At 35.3% G+C, this 17,780-nt stretch overlaps 1 protein-coding gene across 1 annotated transcript in view; it reads left to right on the top strand.

The window, feature by feature from the left end:
* si:ch211-250c4.3 (uncharacterized protein LOC100535981 homolog) overlaps positions 1–17,147 on the top strand; it is a 48,376-nt gene extending 31,229 nt beyond the window's left edge. The window contains exons 5-8 of the mRNA XM_059358805.1: positions 4,552–4,679; positions 7,043–7,164; positions 16,161–16,265; positions 16,614–17,147. Of these exons, the coding sequence (XP_059214788.1) occupies positions 4,552–4,679; positions 7,043–7,164; positions 16,161–16,257 (347 nt within the window). The 3' untranslated portion in view covers positions 16,258–16,265; positions 16,614–17,147. The remainder of the gene's footprint in view (positions 1–4,551; positions 4,680–7,042; positions 7,165–16,160; positions 16,266–16,613) is intronic.
* The last annotated feature ends 633 nt before the right edge of the window (positions 17,148–17,780 follow it).

The following is a 17,780-nucleotide window of genomic DNA, read 5'->3' as shown; positions in this document are numbered from 1 at the left end:
ACTACTCTCAGGTTCAGCGTCTGCCAACAACACACATTAATATAGCAGGCGACTTGTGTTTTCTGCTGGTGGTTTCTTTGTGTGATGTAGTGATGTTGCCAAGAAATTGCTTTGGTCAGTAAATGTTTTAATTTAAAAATGATGAAATCAACAAGCAGCAGTAGGAAGTGCTGCGATGAATCAAAACCTAATGATGGACGACACATGTACACTTCTTCTCACTGTACAACAGTGATTTTCAGAAAAATTAATTGCAAATATATCAGCATGGTGAACTGCCTAAAATGAACAGAAAACAACTTTGGGGGAAAAAGTCCTATCTGCAATAATGCTAAGATTTTTCTTCCTTAGTAGACATACAGCGATAGTTTTCTGTGGGACCCTGGGGGTTACTAACACCAGCCCTATTTAACCCCTAGCATTTAATGATTGGTAGGATCAACACTTAATAACCTGCCACAGTAGGATGTGTCAACAAAAACATGCACACCACTACGTATTAATGTTTTGACTTCAGTGTTTGTCCGACATGTTCCTGAAATGGATCTCTAAGGTATGTTATTAAAAAGCTTTAGTGTTACTTAAGTTACATTCTATTGGTTTCGGAGTGGCCGTCATTGCCCTAGGAGGCCGTGGTGGCTGACAGCTCTGTGGTCCCGGCAGGAAGAGGAAATTATGGGTCAAGTGGGACTAGGGCAGAATTCCTGGTATCCTGCTCATGGACTCTGGAATGCCTTGTTTCTTCCCTGATGGGCAGGAAATAGCATCTAAAGGCAAGGTTGAGAAGTCAGGAAATATTGGGGGCCAGGATAAGGTTCAGTAAGTGAAGTGGATAACTCTGACGATTCCAAGATTAAATCCTATACCAACTGCCATTCATATCAATGAAGCAGGATGTATATTTCCATAATAACCGACACGTGACAAGGCTCCAACTGATGCTAATTATACATCAGAAGACTTTGAAAAGATTTGGAAAAGACTCCTGGAAAACTATCAGCTCACACCTGCTCACATCTAAAGACACATTTTACCATTTTTTTCCCATCATGCTCTTAATAAAAACTTACAAATGTAGGAGAAGCAGCTTTTGGCTCCAGCTGCTCTAGTGTGTGCAGTGGTTTGTGAAAAACAAACAAAAACAAACAAAAAGAAGAGGAGAAGACGCCACAAAATGCCCCTCACAAAGCTGAAAAAGGGTTTCTGTTTTTCTGACATGAAAAGTTGACTATTTTACAGTAAAATAGATATAAGGAAGAATAAAAGAAAGGAACATTTAGAAATGAATTCATGATATACATTTATGTCCTATTTAATTATAATTTGTTTAATTTAATAATTATATTTATCAGCTCTATCAACTTTCATTTAGTTAATCATACATTAATCGTTGATTATGTATTACTTATTTATTTATTACTTATTTATACATTTTACCTGGGTCTCCTTACTGTTCTCTTTACTAAGAAACAGCGCTCCCAAAAATCTAAATATATGACATCACTATATTTTTATTTAGGACTGAGCTTACTAGCATTATTGTGATGTTCCTTTTTCCTGTGGAAGTGGTTTTACTGGCCGGTCTGGAACCGGGGACCTTTCCCGGACCTTTAGAATTAAGTTATGGGTTATATTGCTGTTGGATTTGGAGTTGTAACATTCACTGACAAAAGGGGAAAAGGCCATTTAAAAATTCACACATAATAATTCCAGGTGTACATGTCTGTCCCTGGCTGACCTGGTTTGGGGTCTTTCTTATTGAGCAGGGAGCTGTTGGCAGAAACACACTTCCCCTCAATGTGTTTACATGAGCAAGTGGGGAATAGAAAAAAACAGGACAAAAAACAGGACTGTGCTGTTTTCCATCACTATTTGTCAAATTGCACGTAAAGGCTCCCAACGTGTAACAAACCCCTCAAATTAAACAGTCACCCACAAAGTTGGTATCAAATATTTTTTACCTCTTTGAATGAAATGATTATGACAATGTGATTTATTATTGACAGATAAAGTGTAAACCTTCTCAAAATGTTATTAATAAATCTCTTCCAAACATATCACAATGAAAATGAAACTTACAATTAAATATGTTACAATATGATTCCAACTTTATGGGAGACCGTGTACTAACCAAACCGTGCAACAGACAGCTTAGAGTGAAATGAGGAAAATACTCTTGGACATACCAAAGTGACTGGCTTATTAATGATACTTACAGAGTGAAAAGAGCCTTTTGGGACCTAGTTCAAAAATGAATGCCTCATCACCAGCAGCTGCTTTCAGCGAAAACCTCTGGTAAAGCTCTTTCACACCACCTGCTCAGCAGCAAACAGCAGACACACAGTTAGAGAGCAGCGGGTGAGCATATGGTAGCATTTAGCAGGTAAAGACACAGTAAGTAAAGACCAGAGAGAGCTAAGTTTGTAACTTACTGCACTGTAATGTCGGTAGATTTTATGCTGAAAAACTGCTAAACCGTGACAGTAAAAGACCGTAAAATGAAAAATGGGTTAATTCAGTTTCATTAACAACAAAACACCGTAAATGTATATATCAGCCAAAACAGTATTTTTAAAAAAAAATTTAAAACATTATTCCACTGTAAAATACACTGGCGCCGTGTTTGTAGCAAAAATATACTGTAATATATATTCAAGCCGTCATTTTTGCATTTATTTTTGTAAAAAATACTTTTTCTAACTGTTCTAAACACCATATCTCTAACAGAAATATACTGTAATATTTATGGTAAAATCTTTAATTTATGCAGCATTTATAAAGTATTTTCTTGTCAATTATATGACAGAACAACGTTTCTTTTGATGGAAAAACTTTTTATTTTTTACGGTAAAATATGGAATAAAATGGCAATCTTAAACGGGAAATCAACCGTGCTAATATCATTTTACCGTAATATTAGAAAAAGTTGCAATGTATTTATTACGGTAAAGTTCTGGCAACCACAGCTGCCATTGTTTTACCGTAAAAACACATTGTTGTTTTTTTGTTTTTTTTTTACAGTGTGGGACTTATAGCAAGAAACACAACTTCAACAATCCTCCTCCCTTGATGATGATATTTTTTAATCAACAATATACGTTTTTTTTTTTTAATACATAGTTTTTAAATATTCATACTGAGTGCTTTTGTTGTTTTAATTTTTTACCATACGATTACCACTCAGGTCAACTAAAGCTTGATTAACATGTTTATGGTTATGTTTACGAAACTAAAGGCAGTTGGTTATATAGGGAAAATTGTTGGAAACTGTCAAAGGTTTTTATGTCTTTAATGTCTGATATTAATCTTAACCGAAAATATCTCTTACCTATGCCTAACCACACCTGGCCACTGGACACAAATTCAAATCTCTGGTGTCATTGTCAGTGAACATAACCAAGGCAGCAAGTACACTGAGGCAAATATAATGCAAACTCCTTCAGCAGTATATAAATTAAATTTTTACAAATACTCGGAATAATATGATAGCTTGTCTGATTTTTTTTCTACTTGCTTTGTCAAGCTCAGGTGGCCAAACAAGATATTAAAATAAATAAATAATAACTTCGTCTTTCTACACATAGAGTTAAAGTTTCTGACTTTGGCACCCCAAGGGGTGGCATCAAATATGACACTTAAGTGTCTTTTAAATGGAGTTCTAACTACTTCCCATTGAGTGTCATCATTAGGTGATCCCAAAGCAACAACAATCACACAATCAACCAAAACGCACTGTAAGATATAAAGCCACTTAATCCATAAGAACCCATGGTGACACCCGTGTAACAAACACTTTAAATCTTCTAGAATCTCCCATTTTCAGCTTTATGCTTCACCTTAACTCATTAAATCCCTAAGTGACGTATACTCAACACCCTGGTGTGGTGGTCATGTGACTTTGACAAGAAGTGACTTCTCCAAAATGTGGGTGTGACTGGAAACAGAAATCGAAAAAAGTAGCTAATTTCAAAAAGCTTATCTTTTGTTACTAGGCTAAGTTTAAACCCATTTAACAATTCTAATCCATTTATAGGGTGTCTTTTATTGCATTTTACCCTATTAGAGTTTGTTATTTGTTAGATTTCTTATTGATTTCTTATTATTTTGTTACTTAAAAACAAATCAGAAAAATAATTCAATCACTATTAATGTCACAATTTTAATAAATGTTGTGGAGATGCACAAAAAGGCAAATTTGCAAATCTGTAAGCAGAAAAGGTGTTGAGTTTATTTATATTAAAATAAGAAATATCATAAAAATAAATACCATAAACGCCTAATGTGACATATATGTCACATCACAGATCTTTGATATTTAGGGGTTGTATTAAAAAAAAAACATCATAAATGTGTTCTATGTGGTCCACTTGGTCTGTGGTTTATCCCCCATAATTGTCTTTCAAGGATCAATAGGTCTGGGTTCTTATGGGTTAAAAGCACTACCAAACTGGAAAAGGAAGGGGCGTGGCCTAGATTGGACCGTATTAATACTGATTTCATGCTTGTTTATTAAAACCTTCTCCCACTCATACACTGGGATTTGTGTTTCAGACCTGAGCAGTGAAGGTGTGATACCCATCCCACTGTGGAAGAGAGGCTTGAACCGAAGGAGTAACATTGAGGGGGAGGTCAGCTTCCTCGGGGGCAGCACAGAAAAACTCTCCATCCCCCAGCGCAGAGTGAGTCATATGCACATGCTGTACACTGTAAAAAATTATACATCTGTGTAATTTAATTTAATTTACGGTAAAATACCAGCAGCTCTGGTTGCCAGAACTTCAACATAAGAAATACAGTAAGTGGGTTTTCTACTGTAAATTTAAATGTAAATATCTGTAATCTAGACTGAATAGTCTTGTTATTTCTAGGGTAATTGTGTCATTTTGACATCATGGTATTTCTCCACTATCTTTACATGAAAATGTTATATTTCTACAGCAAAACTGTGTGTTTTCAACAGTTCATGACAGAAAAAAAGTTTTGGGCTATTCTTTAATTCACGGTAATTAAGTGTCTGACTATGGTGATACATAATTTTAAATTTTACACCCTATTTCTGTAATGTGACAGTTTTTACTGTAATTTCTACTGTAAACTAAAATGTAAATTTCAGCAAAAACTGATATTTAGACCGAATACGTCATTTTAGGATAATTGTGCCATTGTGACATCATGGTATTTCTCCATTAATTTTACATGGAAATGTTATATTTTTACAGCAAAACTCTGTGTTTCCTACAGTTTATGACAGTAAAAGTAAAAGTTTTTATGCTATTCTTTGATTTACGCTAATTAAAAGTGTCTACTACGGTGATGTACATTTTTAAATTTTACGCCCTATTTCTGATATAATTTGACAGTATTTACTGTAATTCCTACAAACATTTTTTACAGTGTAGGTCTACTGCAAGAATCACATTCAGCAGTGTCTTGGTATTTTTTAACAAAGGGTTCTGTTATGTACAGATATATGAGACAGTACTTCTCAGGAAACTGGTCTAATTTGCTTTCTATTTATTAATACTGTAACATACACAGGTTTTTGTCATGGAATTAGATAGAGGCCTTTAAAATATTTTATATTATTTCATGAAACATGATGGTCTTTCTAAAGCATTGATTGTGATGCAACCATACTTAAAAATGATGACCTGCGTGAAATGTGTGTGTGAACTTAAGGTCGACGTACATCCACATTCTCTGTCAACTGTCAAAACTTTAACATAAGAAAGCAATACTATATCTTATGGCTGTTTTGGACATTTTATTGGATTGAAACCATGCACCTTCCCTGGCTTGGCTAACACTCTTCCATCACATGTACAGTGTTAGCAGAGGTGAATAGTTCAGAAGTTCATGCCCAGTGCTAGAGCCCAAATAATTATGGAGGAATTTACATTACATTCCACACTACATTTAAGTGTGGAGCAACAGTACTGCTTGACTGGAACAAAGGAGAAAAACTTTATTGATATGTCCACTGATCCATACAAGCTGTAGCTTGTAGTTTGAGACAAGAGAACAAAGGAGAGAGACTGCAGGGAAAACACTGAACCTGAATTAATTCAGGTTCCTGATTTGTCAAAGGCTGAGCTGACACATAGAACACACACACACACACACACACACACACACACATACACACACACACACACACACAGTACTTCTATCTTTGTGAGGAGGGCCCTCATTGGAATAGTGAATTCCATTGCAAGGTTATAATAGTTTTAGTTTTTCATCAGTTTTAGTTTTAATTGGGTTGTGAATTTTTGTTTTCAAATTCAGTTAGTTTTAATTAGTTTTGAGAGTTTGTGAGTTTGCTAGTTTTAGTTTAGTTTTTTTTGTTTTAGTGTTAGTTTTAGTTTTTTGTAATGGGGTATTTGTTGGGTGGGAGATTAAAAGAGGTCACAGTAAAAATTTTGCCTTTATTTCCTTTGTCTTATCCATCTTCATTATGTATGAAAAAAGTTGACAAAGACAAAAACAAAGTACATTTTCACTATAATTTCAGTTAGTTTTGTAACTACACAATACAGTTTCAGTTAATTATCCTTTTTTTTAAACTCTCATTTTTATTTTTATTTCAGGTAACGAAAATGTTTTTTTAATTCTAGTTTTCGTTATTTTGTTTCGTTATTGTTAACTATAATAACCTTGTTCCTCCTTACCCTAAGCCTTAACTAACCTTCACCATCACCACTAGATGCCCAACCCTAACACTAACATGAACCTGATTGTAACCTTTAACCCTTAAAACAAAGTCTGAAATCTCAAAAAAGCCTTAAAGAAGTGAGGACCGGCCGAAATGTCCTCACTTTGCAAAAATGTCCTGTTAGTGCATGCATTGCAAACTAGTTTACAGGTAATCTTAGACAAAACAACACAGAATGCAAAAACAGTCCAATGATCTGTGGCAAAAAATTTGCCTCATTTCAGTCTGACCACACTTGAATGAACATCGAGGCCTGTTGGGTGAGCTTTGGTCTTGTAGTTACAGCTACATTTGTATTAAGTTGTCGTTCTTGTGTGTCTTTGTGTTCAGCTGAGTGAAAACTATACATGGGACAGAGTCAAAGACCTTGTGAGGAAAACTAAGTGGAGAAACCAAAGCAGGCTGGGACTGACCTCCACCTCACTGAAGATGTCCTGCCCACAACTCTACATGTGAGTAATACACTACACATTATGCTTGGTGCTGTATATTCTCTATAACCTGTATATGACCATTATACTAAATCAGTCGAGACCGCTTACATCCAGTGCAGGGAAATGTTAATGCTGCAGCACCAAGGATATTTCATACAACAGTGTTCTTCCACCTTTGTGCAAATTGTCGAGGGAAGGCACAAAGCCAGGTCATATGAAGATGATTAAAAAAAAATGGGTATAGATCCAATTCAATTCAATTCAATTTTATTTATATAGCCCAGAATCACAAATCACAGATTTGCCTAAAAGGGCTTTACAGACTGTACAGGGTACGACACCTATATATCAAATTATGCTGATCATAATGAAATGCTGTGATCATGTGGTCGTGATATTGCTGAAATGATTAAATGATAATGATGTAATGATGATGTCAGGGGGTGATGTAGGCGTGGCCTGGGCACAGGTGAACAGGTGTGTTTGGCTACAGAGCGGAAGGACAAACTATTTTTCAACTGCATTGTAAGAGAGAAAGCAATTTTTTACTGTTTAAGATGAGTTGTATTTATTTTGCTGTTGCTGTTATGCAATAAAAGGAAGTATCAATGCGACACTAAGAAAGAAGCAAAGAGCAACAGAGGACAAATCCCCCTCTGAGGATGCAGACAGACATGCAATAGTACATAGTACAACAGTAGAGTACACTGTAAAAAATGTCTGTAGATTTTATGGTGAAAAGCTGCTAAACCATGACAGTAAAAGACGTAAAATGATAAATGGGTTAATTCAGTTTCAGTAACAATGGAACACCATAAATGTATATATCAGTATAGTAGAACAGTATTTTTTTATCTCTATATGCACCTGCCATTTCCAACCTGTGTAGATAAACACCTCTCTACACAGCAAAATCTGTAGTGTTGTTTTTTCAGTGTTAATAATTTGATGATTTTGGAGTTGTTTTAACATTGTAGTGATCAAAAAGCTCTGCCAGCGTTGTTACATGTTAATACCTGAGTTAAATTCACTTCAGCTGGAGTTGATTTTCAGATTTTGTGACTTGTATGTTCGGCTAAAGACAGAATTCACTTTTAATGTATCGTAAAACAAAACAATAAATGTTAATTATCAAATTAGTGAAAGGAAATAACATGATTTTAGGATTAAAAATACACTTTAATGTGTCAATGTAACACAATGTATGTTAACAATTAACACTCACAGTGAAGGGGATTACAACACGATTTTAGTGTTGAAAATACACTTTAATGTGTCATAAAATAACACGATGTATGTTAACTATTAACACTCACAGTGAAGGGGATTAAAACATGATTTTAGTGTTGAAAATACACTTTAATGTGTCAATGTAACACAATGTATGTTAACTATTAACACTCACAGTGAAGGGGATTAAAACACGATTTTAGTGTTGAAAATACACTTTAATGTGTCATAAAATAACACGATGTATGTTAAAAATGAACACTCAAAGTGAAAAGGAAAAACACGATTTTGAGTTAAAAGTGTACTTATGTTGTGTCGTAAAACAACATGACTGTCAAATATTTAACACTATTAAAGAGTTAAAATATTAACACTTTTCAAAGTGTTATTTTAACTCAGAATCCGTGAGAACTATATCAACTCAGAAAAAGTGTTACATTTAACACTGTGAGTTGGATTAACATTCCTGATTTTGCTGTGTAGCGTGTCAGAGGACTCTCTAAGCTTCATCTTGCCTTCTCCTGCTTGTAGACCAGAATGATGGACTGGGTCATCAGCTGGAGTGGGTTTGCCTCTGCCATCTGTTAGAGAAGCATTAATATTATTATTATAGTTTTACAAATCTGGCCTTCATGCTGGCTGCTGATGAGGGAGCACGCCACCAGCGGCTGCATCACTCTTTTTTTTTTTTATTAATTTAGACAAAACACAACACAAATCACCAATGAACAAACAGAGAAAAACAAGAACAAAACAAAAAACACAACAACAAAATCACAAAACCAACCCAAATAAATAAATAAAACCACAATAATAAACAAGAACCTTAACACATCAAAACTAAAACAATACACAAAAACATACATCAAACATAATTACCACATAAAACACACAGTATATCAGTAAACTTGATAACCTAAGAAAAAATAAATAAAAAAGGGTTAAGTTAAATTAAATGCCAGCCTTCCCCTTCAATAAATCTTTTCCACCTTTCCAAATACCGTCCAACATCACCATTCCTATTAGCAATATAACCTTCCAAAACAAAATAACGTTTAATAAGCATCCTAAATTGATTAATATTCAAAGGATCTGCATTGACAGCTTTAAAAAATAAATCTTTTGCCCAACAAGATAATTAAATTAATAATATAACTGCTTGTCTCTGTAACATCACCTAGTATAACAGAAAAGAAATCACATTCAAAACTTAACTTCATTGCAGTACACATCCTCTGAACCTCCCTCCAAAAGACAGAGACAACATGACAATACCAAAAAAGATGTATTGTTGATTCAGGTTCCATTGAACTAAAACGACACTCATCCGACTCAACAATACCCCAAATTTTAAGCATTTTCCTAGTAGATAAAAAATTGTAAATAATCTTTAACTGAAAGGATCTTAAAAATGTGTCTACTGTTGTTCTGAATATTAACTTAAATACTTGTTCCCATGGGATAGGAAAATCAAAAGTATCCTCCCATTTTTTATATATATTATACGGGGTAACCACTAGCGATCTAAAGGTTAGATGAAATTTATACACAACTCCATTTATTTTATTTCCTTTTAACCATCTTCTGTTTCTTATAGAAGGCTGGCAAACTAGTAACTTTGACGTCCCACTATTGATCTTTTGTTTCCAATCCCTTCCTATGGCAGAGATCAATTGATTATACGAGTAAGGGGAACAGATTGTATCATATATTTCAATGAACTGGCTATATTTCATAAGTTTCCCATCTTCATCCACAATATCATTTATAAACAATATACTGTGATCAAAGGCGTTGTTCCAAAATATTGGTTTCCCTTCAACTAATATATTTGAGTTAAACCATATTATTTGCTGTAAAATTTCATCACGGCTTTCTGGAGGATGGAACTGAAAACATAGCCAGCATTGAATGACTTCCTTTAAAAAAAAGGATACATTTCCAATCAGATTAATCACACACTCTATATGATTTGACTGAATCTGTAGGAAGGGATATAATCTCTTATAGAACAATAAATGGGTGTTTTCCAGTATCTTGGATGAAAACCAATCTTCATTCAAATATAGTTTTTGAACTAAGGAGGATTTTAGAGAGAGACAAAGTGCCTCTAAATTAAGTAATTTTAACCCACCATATTCATAATTGTTATAGAGGACTTTTCTTTTGATCCTCTCTGGTTTATTACTCCAGAGGAACCTAAAGATCTTCTGCTCATAACACCTGAAAAAAGATTGTGATGGAATTGGGAGGGACATAAAAAGATAAATAAACTGTGATGCAACCAAGCTATTAATTAGGGAAATTTTCCCAAAAAGTGTTAATATTTTCCCCTTCCATGGTTGTAGAATCTTATCTATCTTTGTCAACCTATTATTATAATTCATCATACACAAGTTGTCCAAATTTTCTGGAATCACAATCCCCAAATCATTGACTGGCCCATCAGTCCAGGCAATAGGCAGTCTACTTGTTATTTTGAAATTTGTACCTTTTAGTGCCCCTATCCTGAGAATTTTACATTTTTCATAATTTGGCTTCAAACCAGAGTGTTGTGAAAAGAGCTCTAAAAGTTCCAGAAGGGTTTGCAGACAAGAAGGTTTTGGGTTTAACAGGAAACTGGTATCGTCAGCGTACATTGAGATTTTTGTTTGTGTATTCCCAATATTAAGCCCCTCTATGTCCACATTAGACCTCACTTTAATGGCTAATATTTCCATAGCAATTATAAACAAATGTGGTGACAAAGGGCATCCTTGTTTAACTCCCCTTGATAGGGGCACAGACTTTGAAATGTAACCATTATTAATAATCTTACAGTTGGTATCATTATACAATACTCTAACCCAATTGATTAAAGAGTTTCCAAAATTAAAGAATTCTAAACTTTTAAAGATAAAATCTAAACTAACCTTATCAAAGGCTTTTTCCAGGTCAGCAATAAAAATTAACCCACTTTTATTATTCAACTCATAATTTTCAATGATCTCCAACAACTGTCTGATATTGTTACCAATATTGCGACCCTGCAGAAATCCTGATTGGTCTTGATGAATGATACTTGTTAACACTTTTTCCAATCTATGAGCTATACATTTTGCAAGTATCTTAACATCATAACCTTGGAGTGTTATTGGTCTCCAATTCTTTAGATTTGTAGGGTCCTTAAATTGGCCATTATGTTCTTGCTTGAGTAACAAGGAAATAAGCCCTTCTTTCTGAGAATCAGATAAATATCCGGTGCTATAAGAGAAATTAAAACAAGAGAGCAATGGTCCAAATCAAAAAAATTCTGATAAACCTCAATGGGTATTCCATCCATACCAGGTGTTTTCCCTGGTTTAAATGACATTACTGCCTGGAAAAGTTCCTCCTCTGTAATTAGACCCTCACATGATTGTTTCTGCATGTTGCTTAGTTTTCCTTCATACATTTGGGGAAAAAAGTTTTTGGAATTGAGTGGAGGTGGTGACTGAAATGAAAAAATCTTAGCAAAATAGTTTTCTATTTCATTTAATATATCTGTCTGTGTACACACCTCATCTCCATTGCTCGAGATTAACTTAGAAATATTCTTTTTAGAGAGATTTCTATGCTGAAGGCTCAAAAAAAGTTTTGAACATTTTTCCCCTTTCTCCATCCACTCGGCTCTTTTATAGTTATAGCTTCTTAACAGGCGATTTTCTAATAAATCATATAATTCATCTTGTTTATTTTTCAAATAATTCAACTGGTCTCTAGGTGCATCAACCAGGTTATCAATATTTAAGGTCAACTGCTCAATTTCTGTTTTTAACGTTTGTTCTTTCAATTTCATTTGTTTTTTCCTCCAAGAAGAGTGAGCAATTGCGTGTCCTCTAAAACTACATTTAAATGCTTCCCATACGGATGAAGGTTTTGCTGTACCCATATTGTGTACAAAAAAATCACTTATGAATATCTTAGTTTTACAGACAAAATCTTCATCCTCAAGAAGACTTTGATTAAATTTCCAATATCCTGGTCCATGTAGGTTTTCTGACATTGAAATCTTCAGTCCAATAGAATTATGATCAGATCGTAGTTTATCCTCTATTGACACACCAATTACTTTAGATACAAGAGAAAAGGATATTAAAAAGAAATCGATTCTACTCGCCTGGTTTTGTCTTCTCCAAGTGTATCTAATTGAATTTGGATTTTTAAATCTCCAGATATCAACTAGATCCAAAGCATCCATAATATTGTTAATCATCTTTTGGGCATGCGGATGTGAATTAATTGGAGGGCTTCCTTTTCGATCCATCGATCTATCTAAAACAATATTATAGTCTCCCATCATGATAATTTCTCCTTCAATATCCTGCAACTTATCAGATATTTCATCAAAAAAAGTGGGATCATCTATATTAGGTCCATACAAGTTCAAGATGCACAGCTTTTCCCCTTGAATTATTACATTTAAGTTAAGCCATCTTCCAACTAAATCTGTGCATATTGAACAAAACTGAAAATTAAATTCTTTCTTAAAAAGAATCATAACACCTCTTGAGTTTCTCTGGCCATGAGAAAAATAAATTGGGCCATCCCATTCCTTTTCCCAGGCTATTTCATCTTCCTCAGTAGAATGTGTTTCCTGAAGGCAAAAAATATCTTGTCTTTTTTCCTTGAGCCATGAAAAAATTATTTTTCGTTTTTTACAATCAGCAAGACCATTACAGTTATAACTAGAAAATTCCTAAAGAAATTTTGATTGTGTGCTTGCCTCTGGACTGTGACTCTCGTGGCTTATCAAAAGGGGCACGGATTAAACAGGGACTTTCTGCTGAGTACACTCACACCTCATACAAGTCTCTAGGACAAACGGTTCACTAGTTAGTAAAATGGGCGTGGCTTATCAAAAGGGGCGGGGTTATCAATCACCAGTTAAACGGACTCTATGCTGAGTAATCTGACATCTTATACAAGTTTCTAGGACAAACGGTTCATTAGTTAGTAAAAGGGGGCGTGGCTAATAAAAAGGGCGGGAATTTATGAATTATTGTTATGTAGAACTGAAAAGTGATGAACCATCATCATGCATGACAAGTTTGAGGCAGATTGGACAATGTATGGTCAAGTTATAAGGTCTCGTGTTTTATGAAGAAAGCCATGTCTGTTTACTTAGAGTAAACTGACAGTTATCAGTTAGAATGTCTGTGTTGGAGGAGGGAGGGGGGAGGGGGGAGGCTTTGGTAGCTAAGCAACCACGTGGCCAGGTGGAGTCGACCAATCAGAGCAGAGCAATCAACTGAAATTAACTGACGATGGAGACAGTTCCATCAAAGTGAGCAGACAGAGGTCGACAAACTTGAAATTCTGGCCTCGAACAGAAAGCATTTTCGGCAAAACCATAATACCTATCATTGATCCGACTTCACTTTGAGCGTCCTGAGTTCTTCCTGAACATCTACATATGTTTTTTTTTAAGAAAAATGAAAAAATAGCTTTGTTAGAGCGATTTTAAAAAACTGTTAATTTTTTTTTTTTGAGAAATCTTCCTTCATTTTTAATATGGGAGCCGATGCGGCAGTTGGTGCATTTTGTTTGAGCATCTGTGCGTCCTGCGCCCAAACTATAACTCTGACAGCTTTACCAGAGGATTGTGAGTGAGAGGACAAATTTTCCTACGTTTCTATGTATAAATTATTTCTGTAGAGTGAAATTTGCGGCCTGGAGCGCAGTTTTCAAATTTATTTTTTGACAATTCTTTCTCTCCCTCTACACTCTGTTTGATGACTTCTCCACTCTAGACTCTCCATAGGGTTACATTGGGGGGATTTTTTGACGTGTTTTTGCCCAATAATTTGAAAACCATTTGTCGAAACCCTTATAAAAGTCATAGCACACTTGTCATGGGCGAGCCGGTCGATTTGATACCTTTTTTGTGTATGTGCGACCAAAACTCTGGGAGGAGTAGTCGACCGAAAAATGACACGGAAGAAACGGAAGAATAATAATAAAAATAGTCCCGGTGAATAGTAGTTAGTGTGCTTTTGCAAGCAAGCACACAAAACTAACAATTCCTATATTTCCATTAATCATTCCAATTCATTGGGGGAAAAAGGATGCTCCAATCTATCTTTATTGGTCCAAAATAACAAATAAAAGCAAAACAAGACAAAAAATTCAAATTCTTCCCTCGATTGATCCTGATACACCAAACACAAAACATTAATGACAAAAACATGAGCAATGACAAACAAACATAAACATATAATATAAACTTATGCAGTCAACTTCTCATGGATTGATTGTCTTTTCTCAGTCCCAAAATAAGCTAAATTTTAACTAATGCTCCAGGGTTGACAATACTACAGTCTTGAACGCCCCTTGGTTGCGTTACCTGCATCACTCTCTTTGATACAGTACAAAGTGATAACACCACACCTCTTCTTTCCTTCTGGTTCACTCTGTTTTGGATTCTTCACCCCTCAAATTCAACTGTCATTCTTTGACCATATCAAACCTTGAGTCATTGGCCAGGCAGACACCTCACTGATAGATGTGGTTATTCTAATTCTGAAAAAAAGGAAGGAATGCAAGTTATTTAACAAGTCAGCTAGGGGGAGAGAAATACATTTTAGGGTGAAAAAGTTAGGACAGCTTCTTCGAATTTTGAGCAAGAAGAAAGTGTGACCACTGTGGCTTTTCTTTTGGAGAAACCTGATGGGAGGTGGAGGGCTGTTGGCCCTTCAGCCTCTTCCTCTGTCCTGAGTGGGGCTTGGCACAGATCCAGATGGACAGAGGAGGGGGTTGGAGAGTCAGGCCTCAGGTATTCCTGGAGGAGGCAGGGAATTACCCTGTGGATTTAAGGCTGCAGTAAAAAGAACCACACCCTCCTGCTGAGACAGGCACACCGGCCCACTGCAGTGCTTCTGACATTGTGGGAATTAATGGACAATATATGATTTCTTATACTCCAAGGTGTTATGCCCCAGTCTAGGGGGGCTAGTACACAACATGAAACAAACAAAGATTAGTTTAAGGAACAGGTAATATTTATTTACAAAAATAACTTCTGTGAATACATATACAGTATATTCTTCGACTTAGGGGTGGACTAAAGCCAAAATAACTAACGCAGTTTGCAAATAATGACCACAGTCATAACACAGGCTAAAGTGACGCAAACTGAAGCGGTGTCCCTGATGTCCACCAGAAATACTGTTATATGCTAGTAGCCAACCTGGTCTCACAGGAATCCGTGAAATAGCCATGGATTTGCTTAACTCAAAAAAAAAGCCACAGAATCACTCAAATTTCCGTGAAACTGACACGGATTTCGCTACAATGCAAGTTAATGACAGTCATATCCCGTGGCTATTCCATGGATATTTTTTGGCTATTCCAACATACAAAGTGATTATGTACATTCACTGAGTGAATATTTAGAAAATAAAACATATTTCTCGCTAGAAATGTGATCAAAGTCTATTTTTATGCATAAACTAAGTCAAAATATTGATTTTTTTCACTAAAAATGAGAGAACTGTCCACCATGTTATTTGTTCTGATCGCCGGAACCTTGAAAGTCACGTGACTTGGAACAAACCAATAGGAAAAAATATCCATGGAATAGCCACGGGATATGACTGTCATTAACTTGCATTGTAGCGAAATCCGTGTCAGTTTCACGGAAATGTGGGTTATTCCGTGGCTATTTCACGGATTTTGAGTTAAGCGAATCCGTGGCTATTTCACGGATTCCTGTGAGACCAGGTTCCTAGTAGCCCACATTAATTACTGTCTCTTGTTCTCTACAGGTCTGATCTGGAATCAGAAGAACCTGCTGGCAGAAACAGGAACTCCATGGTTGCCTTGGGCCACCAGAGCAAACTGGACTTACCTTGGCTAGAATAGGCATACAGGTAGTTGATACTGCTTTGATCTTTTCTCAACAGTGACACGATAAAGGTCTATATGAGGCCTCGGATACAACCTTGGAGACTTATCAGCATACAAAAATTAAACAATCATCACTTAATTTGCTTCTATTTCTGCGAAAGCTGTTCAATTTGGAACTTGATGATATTGAAAACAATAGATGATAGGTACACCTTGTGCCAAATGGTATATTGCCTATTACAACAACAACAACAATAATAATAATAATAATAATAATAATTATTATTATTATTATTATTATTATATATGTAACTGTTTTCTGGAAACACTTTTTTTTAACTCTGCCCTCCGTCATCTCCTCCTGAGATCAGGTCCAGTTTGTTTCACATGGGGAAGAGGAGGACACCAAAAAATGACCAAGAGATGATTCAAGACATGAAAAGAAACTATGAAAAAGAAGAAAGGAGAAAATGAAGAAGAAAAAACTGATGTGATTAAAGGATTCCTGTATGAGATGCTGTTGCTGCAAGTAATGGACAAAGAGTGTTTATGAGTACTGTACATTGATTGCAGTGTACATGAAAAGTATAAAGGACGTTCTCATGAAATTAAATCGAGGTAACTAAACAGTATGTGTAAAATTATCTACACTGTGACATAATTTAACGAGATTATATTCTGTTTGTATTATTTATTCTTCTATAGGTTTCCATTTGGATGCTGCAAAATTTGTAACAATCCAACTAATGTGAAACATACACATATTTCATAACTTTCCATTTTATATTACGTTGCAGATTTGTTCCAGCAAATAACTGCTTGATATAGTGTGCGTGTGATGTTGCATAACCAGAGTGCATGCAGAGATAATGTGAATAAAGAATGCAAGAGAAAGACCCTCCAAAGTTCCTATGCGTACACATTGTGTTAACATATGAGCTGTTCCACCATACAGCAGCTTGTCTCAACATTTAACTTTTACATTTTTAGCCAATGAACTCTTATACAACGCCAATTCCAAAGACATTGGGATGCTGTATTAGATCTAAATAAAAACAAAATGCAATGATTTGCAAATCTCATACACACATTTTATTCCGAAAACAACATAAACAACATATCAGATGTTGAAACTGAGACATTTTACCATTTCATGGATATTAGCTATAGATATTAGCTCATTTTGAATTTGATGGCAGCAGCACATCTCAAAAAAGTTGGGAATAAAATATGGGTTTATGAGATTTGCAAATCATTGCATTCTGTTTTTATTTACATTTAACTCAGCGTCCCAACGTCTTTGGAATTGGGGTTGTAGTAGAAGGTTTTGTAAAAACACAGCTACACACAGCAGAGTAGAGAGTGTATTGTATAAGTAATGTGTTAAATGACATACAGAGCTTGTATTTAACATGTTGACACTGTCCCAGTGTTGCATCACTGAAATGTTCTTGTCTTGCTCTAGACAAGATGCAGGAGTCATGAGTTGTAGAGAAGGGAAATGGGTCATGGCAAGTAGCATTTCACATAAATTCTAA

This window comes from Centropristis striata, chromosome 20, assembly GCF_030273125.1.
Source record: "Centropristis striata isolate RG_2023a ecotype Rhode Island chromosome 20, C.striata_1.0, whole genome shotgun sequence".
In the NCBI taxonomy this organism is placed as follows: domain Eukaryota; kingdom Metazoa; phylum Chordata; class Actinopteri; order Perciformes; family Serranidae; genus Centropristis; species Centropristis striata.
Note: the sequence above shows the minus strand (reverse complement) of the source record. Positions and strands in the feature narration are given on the sequence as shown.